Source organism: Procambarus clarkii, chromosome 29 (assembly GCF_040958095.1).
Source record: "Procambarus clarkii isolate CNS0578487 chromosome 29, FALCON_Pclarkii_2.0, whole genome shotgun sequence".
NCBI classification, from domain to species: Eukaryota; Metazoa; Arthropoda; class Malacostraca; order Decapoda; family Cambaridae; genus Procambarus; species Procambarus clarkii.
Genome location: NC_091178.1, coordinates 687,266 through 706,638, shown reverse-complemented (window position 1 = coordinate 706,638; position 19,373 = coordinate 687,266). Strand labels below are relative to the sequence as shown.

The 19,373-nt window shown below is 42.9% G+C and overlaps 1 protein-coding gene across 7 annotated transcripts in view; it reads right to left on the bottom strand.

Moving 5' to 3' along the window:
* Window positions 1–5,537: 5,537 nt before the first annotated feature.
* Window positions 5,538–19,373, bottom strand: part of LOC123764934 (uncharacterized) — a 69,595-nt gene continuing 55,759 nt past the window's right edge. For all 7 annotated transcript variants that reach the window (XM_045753129.2, XM_045753130.2, XM_069333208.1 and 4 more), the window contains 2 exons: window positions 9,057–9,162; window positions 5,538–7,710 (listed from right to left, as the gene is read on the bottom strand). In XM_045753129.2, coding sequence (XP_045609085.1) covers window positions 7,579–7,710; window positions 9,057–9,162 — 238 coding nt within the window. In that variant the 3' untranslated portion in view covers window positions 5,538–7,578. The remainder of the gene's footprint in view (window positions 7,711–9,056; window positions 9,163–19,373) is intronic.

Below are 19,373 nucleotides of genomic sequence, written 5' to 3'. Positions count from 1 at the left end.
TAGTAGGTATATAAAAAGATACGCCTATTCGAATGCAACGTTGTGTCAAAATTTCAAAGCAATCGGTGAAGAACTTTCAGAGATTACAGCGTGTGTTGCTCTTACGTCCAACAGATGACACTTTTTTTTTTTTTAAAGCATGTTTTTTCCTGTCACAGGTGAGGCATGTATATAGTAGATATATGAAAAGACGTGCCTACTTGAATGCAACGTTGTGTCAAAATTTCAAAGCAATTGGTAAAGAGGTTTCGAAGATTTCCCTCACATGAAAAAAACATGAAAACACAGTTTTTCAGAAAAAGCATGTTTTTTTTTACCGTCACAGACGTGACATATATATAGTACGTATATAAAAATCTGGCCGGATGCGAATGGAACATTGTGTGAAAATTTCAAACCAATCGGTGAAGAACTTTTGGAGATTAGCGATTTTGAACAAACGAACATTTCCATTTTTATTTATATAGATTAAATGGTAGAATACTTGAATGGATAAAACAATGGATAAGGGGGCAAGGGCTCCAGATTTCCCCAAAAATGCATTAAATGAAAACTGGTTCGATTTCAATCAAACTTTTTTTACTAGTTGTATATGAAAAGGGTTTCATCTGGTCCAAGTCTCAGCATCGTAGCATAAATAGGAAGGGAGAAAAAAATAGTGAAGTAGGTGTCAAAATTATTCCAAAATGGTCAAAAATGATTATCAAACACAAGTGTCAACTGAAATCATATCTATGACTCTCAGCTATCACAATAGCATATATTTAAAAAAAATATTATAATTAGTTTTATTAGAAAAATAATTATGTTAAAAAAAATTGATATATATATTTTTTTAATTTTTTTTTATCGGACGATTTGCATGAAACTTATACACCTGACTGCACATAAGCCTATCTGTAAGGGTGCCAATTTTGGAGAAAACTAGTTGATGTCAACCTCAGCCAAACAGACATCACTCGGGGTACCGAGTGATGTCTGGGGCCAGAGTTGGATATTGTCCTAATAGCAGCTTTGTGTTGAGTAATTAGAGGACGTAAATGATTTTGGGTAGTAGAGCCCCAAGCACAAATACCATAGATGAGATATGGATAGATAAGGGAGTAATAGAGAGTCACCAGGGCAGGGTGGGGTACATAATATCTGATCTTAGAAAGAATGCCAACAGTTTTTGAAACTTTTTTTGTTATATTTAGAATGTGTCCCTGGAAATTTGCCATCTAATTTGTTACAAATTTGGGTATTGTTTATTTTGAGATTTATTTGATTAGAGGATTTATTGCCAAACAGAATATAGAAAGTTTTGTCAATGTTAAGGGTGAGTTTGTTGGCAGTTAGCCAAAGATGGACTTTATTTAGCTCAGTATTTACTGTGGCATTTAGAGCAAGGGGGCCAGGACTGGAGTAAATGAAGGTTGTGTCGTCAGCAAATAGAATTGGTTTGAGGTGTTGGGAGGCATTTGGAAGGTCATTAATGTAGATGAGAAAGAGGAGAGGGCCAAGTATGCTGCCCTGAGGAACACCAATGTTGATGGGTAGGGTGGGAGAAATTGAATTATTCACAGAAACATACTGGAGCCTGTCAGTAAGGTAGGATTTGAGGTATTGCAGGGAGTGTCCTCTGACACTCACTTTGTGTGAGTGTCCTCTGACACTCACTTTGTGTGAGTGTCCTCTGACACTCACTTTGTGTGAGTGTCCTCTGACACTCACTTTGTGTGAGTGTCCTCTGACATTTCACTTTCAGATACCTATTTTTCAATACAATTTCAATATTTTCTGGCTATTTATGCTAAATATTATTGTAACTATGCATTATTGTAGTTTATACCATTATTTCAGTTTGTGACAATTTAAGTCGGGACAACAACAACCCAAGAACCTCCGGAAAGCAGCAGTCACATCCTTCGCCAGAAAAAGGGAGATGGCTGTAGAGGAACAAACCTATGACCACGACCATAGGAGCAAAAAAACCACTGTGCCGAGAAGAGCATGAAGCTCCGCCACGACCCCCAGATGCCAATGCCAGGAGAAAAAGAGCCATAGCAAAACAATCCTGAACCGAAAGAGCCACAACAAACCAAGGAGAAGAAAGACAGGAGGGCACACTGTCCAAAGACCAGGACGGCACAGGCAGTGCATGAGCAGACTGGAGGTGAAACAACACACGAGAAAGCCTGCGAAATGGTGCAGAAGGAACATCAATACCGAAAGCAAGCAGCAGCGGCTCCGCCAGCACTGCACTATACGAGGCGACAGTATTAGGCAGCAGAAACCAAGGTGTCAGACCCAGGAACGTCCCCAAGCCAAGCTGATGACAGCTCCAGGAGGGAAAGAAATGCAGGACCGAAACCAAAAAGCCCCGAGCGCGCAATTCCACCGCCACAAGTGCAGCCAACAGGGAAGGAAACCTGCACAAAGAGTCGCCCCGCACCAACATCCCGCAGAAGGGCAGGAGCGAAAAGACACACATTAAGATGTGCAAAATCGCCCCCAGGAAAACGAGCAGTGCTGAGACAGCTCTAAGAGAAGAGATATGAACAAAAGAATGAGAAGGCCAAACACCCAGAAGCTGCCCAGAATAGGACCCACAAGACCTAGAAAGGACCGGAGGGAAGCCCCACCGAACGACGACAGACGTACCAGAAAACGGGAAGGAGCAAAACCGTCCCGAACCCTCGAGAACAAAAAGAAGCAAACACAAAGGACGAAGGCACAGAAAAACCCAGTCGCACCCGAGACCAAAAGTCATGCAGAACCCCAAGAAGAGGGGGACATGACGGAGAAGCCTCGTCCCAGAAAAAAAGGGGGCGAAGACCCGTAGAAAAGCACCCACCGACAGGACGGAAGCAACGGGCATAATGGACAAGGAACCGAGCCCGGGGAGGGGCCGACGCCCAAAAAGCTTGTGTGGAGAGGGGGGACAGAAAAACCCCACTCCACAAAACCGCAAGCCCCGCCCAAAGGGGTAGAAAACCCCTGGCGGGGACCAACAGGGCCTGAGGCCCCCCACGTTAGCCCCACCACAGCCCCGGGAACCCACCCTGCAGGCCCCGGGGCCGAGCTGTCTCCCCAAAGCCCCAGCATGAAGAAAAACCCCGGGGCAGCCGTGAAAAGCAAGAAGGAAGGGAGCCCACTAGGCTTTGGAACTTGAACCGAAAGCGAATAACAGACGAGGGGCAAGACGAAGAGCCCAAACTCATCCCCAGCCAGCACAACGAGGCGAAGACAACGAGGTTAGGACAGAGAATCCAAGGAACATGGAAAAACCAGGCCCGGCACAGCAAGACCGGCAAGGAAGGAGGACCCTAGAGGGAGCACGGAAGGGCTGAACAAAACGCCACAACCATACCCCAACACGCAGCCGCAGTACCAAAACCGCAGCAAAACGTCACCACACTTCCCGAGGAAGTGACAGGGAATATAAAGATAAACCGTAACACGAGTGGCACACAACAAGGGGACACAAGTGGAAACCAAGAACCCAACCGAGCCACAGGGACGGTAGAAGAAACGTGTGCAGTGTAACAGGCAATTGATGGAACACATTAGGCAGCCCACACCTGGGCTGACCCCATACACAACCCCAAGAGCAGAGACGAGAGCACCCAGGAAGCACAGAATCTGCACATCAGGCGAACGACAGGGGAGAGGTGGGTCCAAAAAGCCAGAGCCCAACCCCGCAAGCACAAGGAGGCGAGCACATAAACACCCTTGACACAGGAAAACATACCCGTGAACAGGCACCTCCACCGTTGCACTGTGGAACAAGGTGGAGGCGGGGCCCTGAACTCAAACATGGTTAGACAAGCATAGGAGAGGGGCAGGATGAGTACAGGCAGGAGTCGCCTCGTAAGAGCCAAGAGGCCACCCGCAGTCACCTGTGAACCGAGGAAGGAATCGGGTGGTGAGAACAAAAGCTGCCACGTATGGGCCAATAGCCCTGCAGCAGGCACCTCGGTTGTTACGTGCTATGTTCTCAAGTATGTATGTACACTCATTCCTACTTTCAAAAACAAAAACAGCATCAGGACGAAGGAGACGCCAGACCGCACCAACTCACATGCAGAACATAGGCGCTGAAGGGCCGTGACGCAAGCCTATGAGAACGTAGCTGCCGGAGGCGGCCAGGGCGCCCATGCCGGAGAGGAGGAGTGAAGCGGCAAAGGAGGCTCCCCCCACCCAAAAATGCAAAATAGTATAGGGTATCCATATCAGCCATGGATAGCTCCAGGGAGCCGTAGAGGCTCCCCCCAGAAAAAGCATGTTTTTACCAGTCACAGGTGTTGCAGGTATATAAAAACATGAATACAACATTGTGTCAAAATTTCAAAGCAATTGGTAAAGAGGTTTTGGAGATTTCCCTTACATGAAAAACACAGTTTTTCCCCCAAAAATTATGTTTTTACCTTTCACAGACGTGACATCTATATAGTATGTATATAAAAACATGCTCGAATGCGAATAGAACGTTGTATCAAAATTTCAAAGCAATCGACGAAGAACTTTCGGGGATTAGAGATTTTGAGCAAACGAACATTTAAATTTTTATTTTTTGAGTTAATCGAGCTCGCAGTGTGTCAGACTACAAGTGTATGATTCATTCACTATTGTGCAGCGATATATAAGAAAATTGTACCAGTGTTTAAGTGCCACCCTGACCCCTCCACTCCTCAAGCCAAGCGGTGCCCGGTCGACCCCCCCTTCTCCCCACCCGCCGGCCTCACCGCACCACTGTACCTCCTGCCACCCCACTACCCCGTCCACCTTGCGCCTGGGCATCTCCCACCCACCCATTCACCGTCCACACAGCGCTTGTTGCAGAGATGCGTTACCCCTCCATGCACCCAGATATGGAACAAGTCACAGCAAGCATTCAGGTTCCTCTTAAAAGAGAGAGATACACAAGAACTCACATGAGTGGCGAGTGCGAGGGACAGCTAACCACCCCTGCTGCCACCACCTGTGTCCACCCTCCCACGCCTGCCGATGTCTCAGCTCGCCCGGGGGATGAAGGGGACTACTACAACTAACCAGGAACCCCTCAGTCAAGAACACGGTCCTGGGAACAGTGCACCCAGAGAAATATGTCAGGTTTGTGATGAATCTCATAGTCTTAGAAACGATGGAACCCTACGCCAACACAACAGCTGTGAGGGTTCATGGATGAAACCTGTAGAGAGAGAAGGCCCACAGGTTCCCCCCGCACCCCCACACATCCCAGCAAACTTCCTGTCATCAGATCACCTCCTGGGGGCCATCAAAGCATCCACCACCACAACTCTTCCCCACATTCCAAAAAGCAGCGCATTCATTTGCAGCAGGGAAATATACAGATCTTCATAGGAAAGTTCATGAATGGTCTGAAAATCTTAATGCCGTGGCCACCATCAAAGCATGGCACAACTTGCTCCTGTTTGGCAATATCTGCATAGGTGTATCTGTAAGAGGAGGCAAGTCGCTAAATTTAAAAAAAAAAAAAAAAATAGGGGTGGTAGGAGAAGAAAAGATTAAATTGGTCAGTGAAAATCCACAAGGTCTTTTCTAAATACTCTTTATTTTCTTCTTTGAGGTTATGGGTCCCTACAATTGCACCAGAGGTGGTACCCCTATTATATTATTATAAATAAGTATGTGGGTGTCTGTATATCTATACTTGTATCCATACATACTTAGATCTTCAAAGTTATATATAATAGACAGTATCTTTTGACACACAAATACAACCTGTTAGCATGAAAAACTAAATAAATAAAGAGAAAAACAATGAAAATAAATCAACAAAGTTATTCCCATGTGGCACCTCAACCATTTTTACCTAAAAATATTCAACTTCTCCAAGCCACTACAGCTAAACTACAAAAGCTAGAGACATTTTATTTGAATTTTTGTTCCCTGAAAGCTAATTAACAATGCCATAAGAAAAAAACAGTGTTGAATGTATTGAAATGCCATTTTCTGGGCGAGTCCTGGAGGCTCCCCGGAGCTATCCAGGCTGAATGGATATGTATAACTTTCTGGCATCAGTCAAAGTGCTAGGAGTTCTTGCCTACCGGGGACCATGAGCCAGAACCTGGCCCGAGGAGAAATGGCCTATAGAAACCCCCCCTTGTGGTTGGGAGCATTCTATGTCTGCCATTGACCGGGATAGGCACCCAGAAAAGCAGGCGCCCCAAAACAAACCCCTATTCTGGTGAAAATATTGCTACCGAAAGCCGAACGAGTGGACAGAACTCCTCAAACAAAATGATCAAACTAGCATGACGTCATCACATCGCCACACCACCAACCCCCCCCCCTCCCCGGGAGGGGGAAGGGGGGTCCCCAGACCCTCCACGCTGGCGATCTGGCAGTTCTTAGGCTGGATGTCAAAATACGCGAAAAACACCGCTGACTGGAGGGAGGGAGGGATGCCGGGGAGCCTCCAGGACTCACCCAGAAAATGGCGTTTCATTACATTCAAAGCTGGTTTTCTGGGGGGAGCCCCGTCGGCTCCCCGGATAACCTCACCACAGATAAGGTAAAGTGCAGTTAAATGTTCACTTACTTTATTTATGGTTCATATTGTAGCAAGTAATCCTTATACTTGCTCCATTATTTCATTATCTTTATGGCATAACTAATTAGCACTAACTACACAAGCTATAATCCTATCCCTAATTACAGGTAACAGTTCTCACATCCTCCTATCCTAGTAGAGAAAGGTGAGGGGTAGTTATCAAATATAAGGAAGCGATATGAGAAGACAACAGTACAATTTCCAGTCAAAAATGTAGCACTCGGCGTAGGCAGTTCTAATCATCTCCAAGACACTACAGCTTCGACACAGAACAGACAGCAGACTAGGACCGCATCGAGCTACAACGCTCTCACTCCCGAGTTCAGACACTCACAATTCCCAAGTGAGTCGCCACGCTCTCCCACATAGAGCTCCGCGACTCCGGCTACACTCGGCTCTCTGCTCTGCTCCAAGCTCTGTCTCAACGTCTACGACACTGCTGTATCCAGGACTACTAAATAAATATGAAACTCACTAAACACTGTGTATCTAATCTACCCAACAACGTAACAATCGTACGTTACAATATTTATACCCGATTGTTTTGTGTACGAAAAATATGAGTAGTATTCTGTATAAAATGTATTTTTATGTTAATATTTTTGGGAGTGTGCAACAGATTAATTCAATTTACATTATTTCTTATAGGAAAATTCGTTATGGTTTATGAATTTTCAGTTTATGAACCGTCTCTGGGAATGGATTAAATTTGAAAGCGGACGTACCACTGTACTATATTCTGAGAAATGTAGGATGTAGGATACATCTAAAAATTATGTTTTTGATACACTTAAACATAAATTGGGTCTTTCATTCACCTTCATTTAAGCAATATGACATGGTAGTAAGTTTCTCCATTACAATTTTTATTATTATTAAAGTTATATCTCCTATCACAAGTTTCTTGCATTTCACAATTGTTAATCTTATTTTCAGTATTTTTTAAATCAATTAAAGACTAGAGTAAACTGCCAAATATGAACTATATAGAACTGTATATGAATATAGAACTATAGAACTCATATGTTCAGTTTCTTCTTTTTTTTAATTTGTGTTGCTGGGATGGCAGTTCCTTGTGTTATCTCTTGGATTTTTTCTCTACGCTTTCTCTCTTTTTCAGCTTCCCTCTCTACGTCCATCTCTGTCTCCAACTGGAATAAAAAAAGAAAAAAAAAAAAGAATGTAATAAAGTAAAAAACCAGCGTTGAATGTAATGAAACGCCATTTTCTGGGTGAGACCCGGAGGCTCCCCGGAGCTTTACCGGCTGATATGCTAATGTCAGACTTTGGCATCAGTCATGTGTATGGAGTTCTAGGGCCTACCGGGGACCACGGCCAGAACCTGGCCCCCTCAGAGAGGCAAGGGGAGCAATGGCCTATAGAAACCCCCGTGTGGTTGGAAGCATTCTATGTCTGCCATCGACCGGGTCAAGCATCCAGAAAGGTAAGCATTCCAAAACAAACCCCTATTCTGGTGAAAATTGCTACCTAAAGCCGAACTAGTGGATAGAACTCTTCAACAGAAAACAAGGAAACTAGTATGACGTCATACGTCACCGCCCCGCTGTCTGCGCAGCTCCTCCCTCCTCGGGAGGGGGAAGGGGGAGCCCCAGACCTCCCACGCCGGCTATCCACCCATCAGTTCTGAGGCTGGATGTCAAAACACGCGAAAAACCGCCGACCGGAGGGAGGGAGGGTTGCCGGACAGAACCCGATAAGCTCCAGGGAGCCGTAAGGGCTCCCCACAGAAAAAAGGTTTATTCAGTGTATGTCAGGTAGGCTGCTTTATTTTCTCCGAAAAAAAAATAGAATACTGTATCATATTGATGTTTTTCGGTGGTGGAACGGATTAATTTTATATCCATTATTTTGAATGGGGAAATTTGTTTCACAAGACGAGCATTTCACATGACGAGCTCAGTGCCAGAATGGATTAAATTCGTCAATTGAGGCACCTCTGTATTATATTCTTAGCTTAATCAAACAATGTTTTTGCTGTTATTACACTACATACACACAATTATATATAACTATCTACATATTTATGCACCATAACAAACCACTAAGCTGGTCTGTTGACAATTTATAAACTAACCAATTCAATACACAGCCTCAGAAAAATGTGAGCTCCAATATACGGGGCTCATAGCCTGATGTATATCTCATGCACCCACAAGAGTTTTGAATCTTATGATACATTAAGAAAAATGATATGCGGGTGTGTGCACTCCTTTTTCCCATATCACAGTGTGCATAGTACAGTGTGGTTAATGATGAAAAAAAAAATTAAGAACCCTAATTTCTCTAAGCACATCACATGTTACTAGTTCAAAATGAAGAAAACCTTCATATTATTAACCCAGTTGTTGTTGTTGGTTATTTTAGATTCAGCTACTCTGAACAAAAAATTCCAAGTAACAATGGTTATGGTGAGCCCGTAGTGGACTTACCTGGAGCAGTAACTGATACAGTTACAGGGAAGACCCAGTGAACTTACCTCCAGTGGCTTTTTGCTGCTCTGATTTCCATTGTTGGAGATGAGACATAATTTTTTCCCACCACCTGGTATTGATACATTCACAGTGTTACCAGGGGCTTTATTTCTGAAAAATATATATTTTATTAAATGACGTTACAGTACTGTACTTAAATATAAAAGAACCAGACAAGATTATTCAAAATTGAGCACTTTTCTTTAATGAAGGATGAAACTGTTTTGAAATTCAAACACAGTAGTACTGAGTATTTAAATTGTTAAAACATTCAACAAATATGGTACATATATTCTAATGTACTAGGAGGGTTACTGGGCAGTGCCTGGGATAGTCTCTCTCTACTCCCTCCTTCCACATCTCCTACATTCTTGTAAAGTCACTAGCATGCATAGCATTTCAACTGTCAAATTTTGAACAGTCTCTTATAATATTATATACATAATGTCTGAAAAATACCACAACTAAGCTTTTGTATCTAGATTCTGCATTCTCAATTCTCTCACAATTGCTAGATCACTATGACATGGCCTTAACCACTGTGTTGCTCGCCTTCCAAATACGGCACCCCCAACCCACCCTGTGCGCAGGAAATAAATTCTCTGGAAAAAATTCCTTTTGTTTTTGAAAATATTCAATACCCTTCCCTGAACATAGATATGTAAAAAAAAAAATCGAAATTGTAATTACTTTGGCAGCAATGGGGTCCGGAAAATGGCGTGTGACGTCGTGATTTGGTGGTCGCTTGTGACGTTGACTCCAGGAGCCAGTCACCCACCAGCTTAAACATGCGCGAGTTGCCACAAATATTTTTTTGTGTACATTTCCAAATACATTTGTTTTTTCTTCGAAATCCTATGTATAATGAACACGTAAACAATATTATGGCAGTAGAACATCCGTACTGCCCCAAGACACTGTTATATGTGTCTCAAATGTGTCCACATAAATTGCTCATATATCCAATGTTTCATGTTCATATATGTATATTTACAACATATTTACACACTATACACTATCACACACTATATACATTCACCATCAACACACTCAGAACTCTGCGAGTGTGAGCTGCCACACCCAGCCAGCCCTCCCTCACTCCTCCAACACCTAGCTTACTCCATACACCTTACTTGCCAACATTGCTCCTCCCACCATACTGTTATTGTTTTTATTACACTATTTACACATGTTATGTATACGTATCTACATGTTTTATTCACCATCACTATGCAAGTAAGCTGGTATGTGTCCAAACAGCATAGTGGCCACCATACACTGCATGAGAAATCACACAGCAGCCAGCAGACGACGCTATGAGTACAACGCCACCTCCCTCACCAAAATAGTGAGGGAGGTGGCGTTGTACATAGCGAACCGCTAAGCTAGTATGGTGAGCAAAACAAGAGTGGCTGCCACACACAGTGATGCTATCTGGAATCCCTCCCCCCTCACCAAACTTCCTCCTCTCACAATATTACGCACAGCGCTAATTATCACCACAGTCCTGCTATTATCACAATTCTGGTCACTATATCCTGTAAATGAATAACTGACCACAAATTTATTTTGTAAAGTAACAAATGAATTCTTTTGAAGATTCCTAGATGGACGAAATAATGTTGTGGTGCTGTGGCTAGCACTGTGAACATTGTGAACAGCATTGATTCACTGATATTTGAACATTGTACACAGTCATTATTACACTCAGGCTCTTCTGAAATACTGATGTGAACCCAATGTAGTCGCGGGAGATTTGAAATATATATTTGAAATTTCCAACAGTTATTCTCATCCCTAATACAACAGGATATATTTCCTGTATTAGGTTTCATACTCATTTAATACTCATTTACTAATCCTTAGTACAATGGGATGTACATCCTGTACTAAGTGTTATAATTAACTAATACTACTAATCCGTAGTTTAGTATCATAGAATTCATTGCATTAGGACGTGGAACATCATGTAATTTCTCCTAGAATTGTGCAGTTGCGTCAGCTACCCACGGAGAATAAATTTCCACATACAGTATCTGTATATCTGATAGCAGTCCAACCATTTACTTTCCTTTATCAAGGATAATTATTTAGTAATAGGTTTACTTTATTTAGTATACAACAGTTTACTGGAATTCCTTTACCCAGCTTGATAGCTGTTCTAGTAAATAATATTATAATACAAAATCATTTCCAACTCCAAAGGATTCTCGTTTATTTGTGCAGTCTACGTTAACTGACTTGCACTGTGAGAATCAAACATCACCACATAAAGTATTTGATTAAGATATAAACAGTTTTCATAAACACTTCCTTCCTTATTTAGCTTTAATGAATAAATATAATTTATGCTCAGGCCCCCTACTGAGACCCATCGCGCATGCGCATCCCCCGAAGGGGGAAGGAGGCACTCTCACCATATTAGATCCACTGGCAGCACGGTGGTCCGAAGCGGTCCTTTTATACCAGACAATTCTGCAAACATCTGTACATCATTGGACTTCAGATTGAGGACGCAGCTCACCAGAATTACGGACACCAGTATCGGCAGGCATTTACCTCTTATTATTTGTTATTTGAGCTCATTAATAAATATTTATGAAGGTGCCATGTCGTGACGCTGCAGGCGATAAAATAAAACCCATGTAAGTGCTGTTTCCTCCACTCAAATATTTAGATATTGCATTTATGTGTGTGAATCCTAGTTTGGAGTGGAAATTATGGAACTTAATTATTGCAGCATGGTGCAACAACACTGAGGAAGCGTGTGACTGTCATATACTTACGTGTTCCATGGATCACTATCTCAAGCTGTTTCCAGACTGTTGTAGAAACTGGACTCCACTTATGTCCCTCTGTCACAGCTGAGATTTAATCAGTTTTCATTGTAGATAGTATAATTTAATTATTGAGAGTCAAGCATTTCTAATCATTGCATATTAATCATACACATGATTTGATTTTAATATGCAGTAGTATTTCTTGCATTACATTTTTTTATCATTATCTATGTGTGTGCATATTATTAGTATTATCACATAATATATTTTGCACATAGATTAATCTCATAGAATACCCCCCAAAATGTGTCATGGGAAGCTGGTTCTAGAATGTACAGAATATATGGTTCATTGCTTAATTGCTTAATAGAATAATAGAATTTAATTACATATAATCATAGAGATCCATAAGCCACTGGTTGTCTCATTTAACATATTTTATGGTTCTTCGAGATATCTTAGAATTAATCTTTATTTGCATTCATAAAATTACACATTTATCAGTATTAAACTAGAACCAGATTTCCCCACATCATACTCTAAAAATATAAGATCCCGGAGGCATGTTACGCACCCCCGTCGAGCGCCTGCAGGCGCGTTGCACACTCCCCCTCCCCCAGTCGAGCGCCTGCAGGCGCGTTGCACACCCCCCAGTCGAGCGCCTGCAGGTGTGTTGTGCAGTTCAGTGGTTAAATGATGTGGAACACAAGAAAAACATTGATATAATATAAACAGATTTTGACACTTTTTTTCATAAATGGAACCATTGTATTATTGAACACAAAATGCATTTAAAAGGAAGTAGGTAGATGGAGCTTTAACAAACATAACCTGAAGTGTAATAATCAACAAAGTAAAGCATGGATCATCCACTGTGAAAAGCTCATTCCCCCAAGGTACCATGATAGCTCTGGTACCTTTTTGGATCCTCTTATCAAACACAGACAATGATACAAACTATAGTACTGTATTGTGTTACATTCTTCCCCTGCATATCAGTAGTTATTCCTATTCCTACCACTTTCAGCACCATCATGATTCATATTGTCCCTCGTACATATCTCCAACACGTCAAAACTGTATCATCTTCTACAGATTTCAGTATGATTTACATGAGAGGACCATATAGAGGACATAGCAAACCTCTAATCTGATGTTAATCAGGTCTTCCAATGAGCCATAGATAATATGATGTTTAACCACTGAAGTGCATTAAAATACGACACACACCCGTGGTGCGCCAAAAATAAATTCTTTCCATAAAATGATTTTCTCTTCTTATATTGTTAAAATACAGTCTCTGATCACGGGAAGCTAAAAAAAATATTGTATGTGACATACTTTAGCCGTGATGAAGCTGGGAAGTTGAGCAAATTATGGGCGCTGAGTGATGGAGCGCTCTGAGTCAGTCGGCCTCGCCACCCTGTGGGGCGGCAGTTGCCACAAATATAATGTTTCACAATTATTTTGATGTTTCTCATTCGTTTCTTCTCTTTTTTTGGTGTAATATTATTCAAAAGTGTGTAAATTGTGTAATTTTTATAGTTCAAAGTGTGGAACATCACTATGCTTAAAATTATGGGGTGCATATATGTGTGACACATATATATTATATTCTACGATCAATCAAACAGTATTTTTGCTGTTATTACACTATATACACACATTGTATATATCCATCTACATATGTGTTGACCATAATGAACCATTAAGTTGGTATGGTGAGCCCAAAAAAAACAAGAGTGGGCTGCCACACCCAGCCAGCCCTCCCTTACTCCTCCAATATCTTACTCACCAACATTCCTCCTCCCACCATATTGTTATTGTTTTTATTACACTATTTACACATGTTATGTATAAGTATCAACATGTTTTATTCACCATAACTATACAACTAAGCTGGTATTGTATTCAAACAGCACAGTGGCCACCATACACAGGAACTACAAAGAGGTTCAGAGGGACATGACCAGGGACGAGACAGCAAGGGCAGCAGATGCAAGGAAAAGGTGCAGGGAGAGGAACGAAGCCAGGGAACCTCAGCCTCCAACCCAGCAATCCCAGAGGGGAGTGGGGAACCCCAATCCAGCAACTCACGAACCCCAGCCCACCACCCAATAGGGCCCCCCATAACCCCCAGCACAAACCCTTCCTTGGCCCCTGCACAATGCCCACCATATCACCCAAATCCTCCCTCTCCCCTTACCTCGAGTATCCCCTGCTTTCCCAGCGCCTAGTCTTCCTGCCCCAAGCAGGCCCAGGCAAGACCTAAGCCCTCCATCTCCCACTCCACCTCCTCCCAAACCCCTGTCAACTACATCACAGGAGGGTGTGCCCTCTCCCCAAGTAATCCCTGTCCCCCCAACCTCAAGCACTCCCTGCCCCCACATCCCCAGGACTTCTTCCTGCCCCAAGCAAGCCTACGCAAGACCTAAGCCCTCCATCCCCCAATCCACCTCCCCCTGAACCCCTAGCAACTACCTCACAGGAGGATGAGCCTACCCAAGTAGCAATGACCATGGAACAACTTCCTACACTTGTGGGGAGTGAGGGTGAAAATGGATATAAGAAAGTGAGCTTCAAGGTAATGTACTCAAACATTGATGAGATTACCAATAAAGCAAGTGAACTGGCAGAAAGGGCACAAGAAGAAAACCCTGATGTAATAGGACTTACGGAAACAAAACTGTCAGGAGTCATAACAGATGCTGTGTTTCCAAAGGACTACTATATAGTAAGGAAAGAAAGGGAAGGGAGAGGATGTGGAGGAGTGGCCCCTGCTGATAAGGAAGGACTGGAGTTTTGATGAGATGGAAATTCCAGGCTGTGACGGGTTCAGAGATTACATAACAGGAACTATAACAATGGGTGGACCTAAGATAATAGTGGCAGTTATTTGCACCCCTCTCCTAAATGACAGAAGACCCAGACAGGAGTTTGATAGGAACAACATGGCAACCAATAATATAATAGAGAGAGCAGCATCAGTTGCCTGCAGGAATGGCTCAAGACTCTTAATCATGGGCGATTTCAACCATGGAAAAATAGACTGGGAGAATGGGACCCCACACATGGTGGTGCAGATACATGGAGAGTATTTATCACTCTCCTAAATCTGGGTATAAACTGTCACGTTATGTCCAGACCAAGCGAGATGGCTCGGAAAGTGGAGTTGGAGATCTTGTTGGACGACATATTCGACCTCGAGACGCAAAAGAAGATTACCACTAAGGACACCTTGCAAGCAGAACTTATTGCAGGAGGAGGAAAGATTCGAGGCAACTAGAGAAGCACCATACTGTCCCCCGAGCTCAAAGCGGCAGCTAAGAGCCTTTGTGAGAACAAGGAGATAGTCGTCAGGAGAGGTGACAAGTCGCCAATATACGGCATTCTTAAAAAAGACGAATATCTGGCGAAAATGAACCTCATACTCTCTGACCAAACTAAATTCCAAAGGGTAATGAAGGATACTACAGCCGAATTGAAAACAAAGGTAAACAGATTGATTGAAACTGTGAACGCCAAGAAATCCGGACTCCACCTACCAAAGGTTATTGGAGAATACAAACCTGGGAATGCGTATGGAAATGTCAAGACCCACAAGCCTGGAAACCCACTTCGGCCAATCATCAGCCAGATACCCACACCCACATACAGACTGGTGAAGCGACTCAACAGCTTACTGACTCCTTATGTACCCTTGTGATTTCAGCCTGAAGTCTCCAAAGGAATTTGTTGACTTACAGCGAGGAACATGGGTCACAGGGATAAGAGTCTCGTTGGACGTAGAATCACTGTTTACCAACGTACATGTGGATGAAACAATCGGGATGATAGTGGACAGAGTGTATCGTGATCCGGCTTGTACTCCTCTTGACATACCAGAAAACATTCTAAGGAAACTACTCCAAGCTTGTACTAAAGAGGCACCCTTCTTGAGCCCAGATGGGAACATGTATAAGCAAATAGATGGGGTCGCCATGGGTTCTTCCCTAGGTGTCCTGTTTGCGAACTTCTACATGGGCACCATCGAACAGAAGGTCTTAGTTGACATGAACTTGAAACCTGCCATATACTGCAGGTATGTTGACGACATTTTTACACAAGTACCTGATGTCATACCTCTGCAGGAGCTAAAGGAGGCATTCGAGCGGAATTCTGTGTTGAGTTTCACTTACGAGATGGAGAAGGATGGGAAGCTGCCCTTTCTAGATGTAGCAGTCACGGAAAGATGTGGAGGCTTCCACACTGCAGTCTACACTAAGGAAACAAACATTGGAATGTGCCTCAATGCCAATATTGACTGCCCAGACAGGTACAAGAGGAGTGTTGTCAATGCTTACGTCGACCGTGCTCTCAGCCACAGCTCAGGATGGAAGGAAGTCGACGAGGAACTCTGTAGGGTAAGGCAGGTCCTAGTCAACAACGGCTTCTCTAATGGTTTTGTTGAAGACATCATAAGAAGAAAGGTAAAACGCCATGCAACCTCTGAAGAGTCAACTAACACAACACACGTACCCCCTATTAGACTATTTTACAGGAACTTCTTCTCGACAGCTCATAAAACGGAGGAAAGGGTCCTGAAAGATATTGTTGATAGGAACATTATCCCTACAGACAAAAAACAGAAAATACTATTGACGATTTACTATAAAAGAAAAAATATTGCCAACCTACTCATGAAAAACTCTCCAGGCACAAAGCAGAATGCCTTGAAAGAGACCAATGTCGTCTATGCCTTCAAATGCCCACTTGGGGACTGTAAGCCCCAAAGAACTCAGTATATAGGCAAGACAACAACATCTCTTTCCAGGCGATTAACAATGCATAAGCAACAGGAGTCCATAAAGGAACACATAATCTCCTCTCACAATCAGACCATCACCAGAGAAATCTTAACAGACAACGCAGAAATCATTGATAGGTACAGCGATAGCAGGCGGCTCGACATCTGCGAGGCACTACACATCAAAAAGTCAACACCAACAATCAACAGCCAATTAATGCACAACTATATTCTACCCACTTCAAGACTCTGAACCAATATAGAAGCATCAAGAGGAAGTATGGGCCAATAGGCCCTCTGCAGTTACTTCCATTCTTATGCTCTCATATCCTTATTCTTATGCTTTTTGTCACAAATTTGTTCACCTCATCCAAAACTGTTGCACCATATCACCTCACCCAAGTGCGAGTATATATGTAAGACGGATAAGCTGTTTAGTGTTAGTATAAGTAAAACTCTGTTTAGTGTTTTTAGGTTACAGTTGTGTGTGTAAACTAAAGTCTTTGAAAATGTAATAAGTTATTACGAAACGCATTCAAGCGTCACGTCAGACTAGAATTAAAAATGAATTTTGGAGAATTGACTTTTCAATTACCATCAATAGTAAAAAGAAACATAAGAAATAGAGAAAATTCGTATTAGAATTATTAATCTCACTTTTTCGGTCATATTTAACTACATACATGGAGAGCTAAACTCTTGGAAGTGGCAACAAGGAACTTTCTGAGGCAGTATGTCAGGGAACCCACAAGAGTGAGAGGGAATGATGAACCAGCTAGACTCGACATGATATTCACCCTGAACGATTCAAAATAAGGGAAGTCAAAGTTGAAGCCCCCCATAGGAATGAGTGATCACAGTGTACTGACTTTTGAGTACTTGGTGGAGGTAGGGATAACCTATCCAGGGATGGGATCGGAGGGGAAAAGATTAAACTACCGAAGAGGAAAATATGACGAGATGAGGCACTTCCTAAGGGGAATACCATGGGAAACAGAAATTAAAGACAAGACTGTGCAGGACATGATGGATTTTATCACCCAGAAATGCCAGGAAGCTGCACATAGGTCAGGTTTATCCCGGTCCAAAAGGAGAGAAACGAAAACAACAGAAAAATACATGGTTCAACCAGGAATGCAAGGTAGCGAAGCAACTGAATAAAAGAACATGGAGAAACTACAGAAATAACAGAACACTGGAGAGCAGGGAGATATACCAGAGGGCCAGAAATGAGTACCTCAGAGTGAGGAGGGAAGCAGAGAGACAGTTTGAAAATGACATAGTGAGTAAAGCCAAGACCCAATCAAAGCTCCTCCTCAGCCACATCAGGAGGAAAACAGCAGTGAAGAAACAAGTGATGAAATTGAAAAAAGAGAACAGATACAGAGAGAATGACAAGGAGGTATGTGAAGAACTCAACAAGATATTCCAGGAGGTCTTCACAATAGAACAAGGAGAAGCCCCTGCACTAAATGAGGAGGCAAACCAAGCAACCTTGGAGGAATTTGACCTCACCAGTGATGAGGTCAAAAGGTGTCTGTTGGAGCTGATGTGACAAAGGCTGTTGAGCCTGACAGAATCTCACCATGGATACTAAAGGAAGGTGCAGAAGCACTAAGTGTGCCACTCTCTATGGTACATAAGAGGTCACTGGAAACAGGAGACCTACCAGAAAGTTGCAAGACAGCTAACGTAATCCCAATATACAAGAAGGGTGACAGGCAAGAGGCACTGAACTACAGGTCAGTTTCCCTAACTTGTATACCATGCAAGGTGATGGAGAAGATTGTGAGGAAAAGGCTCGTAGAGCATCTGGAGGGAAATATCTTTGTAACGCACCACCAACATGGTTTCAGAGATGATAAATCGTGCCTCACTGGTTTACTAGAATTCTATGACCAGGCAACAAAAATTAGGCAGGAAAGGGAAGGGTGGGCCAACTGCATTTTCCTGGACTGCCAGAAAGCCTTTGACACAGTATGCCATAAAAGGCTGTTAAAAAAGTTGGAGCAACAGGCAGGAGTAAAAGGGAAGGTGCTGCAGTGGATAAGGGAGTACTTAAACAACAGGAAACAGCGAGTAACGGTGAGGGGGGGAGACATCAGAGTGGCGAGATGTCACCAGCGGAGTCCCACAGGGCTCAGTACTTGGACCCATCCTGTTTCTAATATATGTAAACAATCTTCCGGAGGGTATTGACTCATTCCTCTCAATGTTTGCTGATGATGCAAAAATTATGAGAAGAATCAAGACGGATGAAGATACACAGAGACTACAGGATGACCTGGACAAACTGGAGGAATGGTCTAGAAAATGGCTGCTAAAGTTCAACTCGGGAAAGTGTAAAGTAATGAAATTAGGCGAAAAGAGCAGGAGGCTGAACACAAGGTATCACCTGGGAGGTGAAATCCTGCAAAAGTCAAATAGAGAGAAAGATCTGGGGGGTTTATATCACACTGAACCTGTCTCCAGAGGCCCACATCAAAAGGATATCATTAGCGGCATATGCTAGACTGGCCAACATAAGAACTGCCTTTAGAAACTTGTGTAAGGAATCATTCAGGACCCTGTATACCACTTATGTCAGACCAATCTTGGAATATGCAGTGCCAGCCTGGAGTCCATACCTAGTTAAACACAAGACAAAGTTAGAGAAGATTCAGTGGTATGCCACCAGGCTCGTCCCGGAACTGAGAGGAACTACGAGGAACTATGAGCTACGAGGAAAGGCTAAAGGAGCTGAACCTCACGTCCCT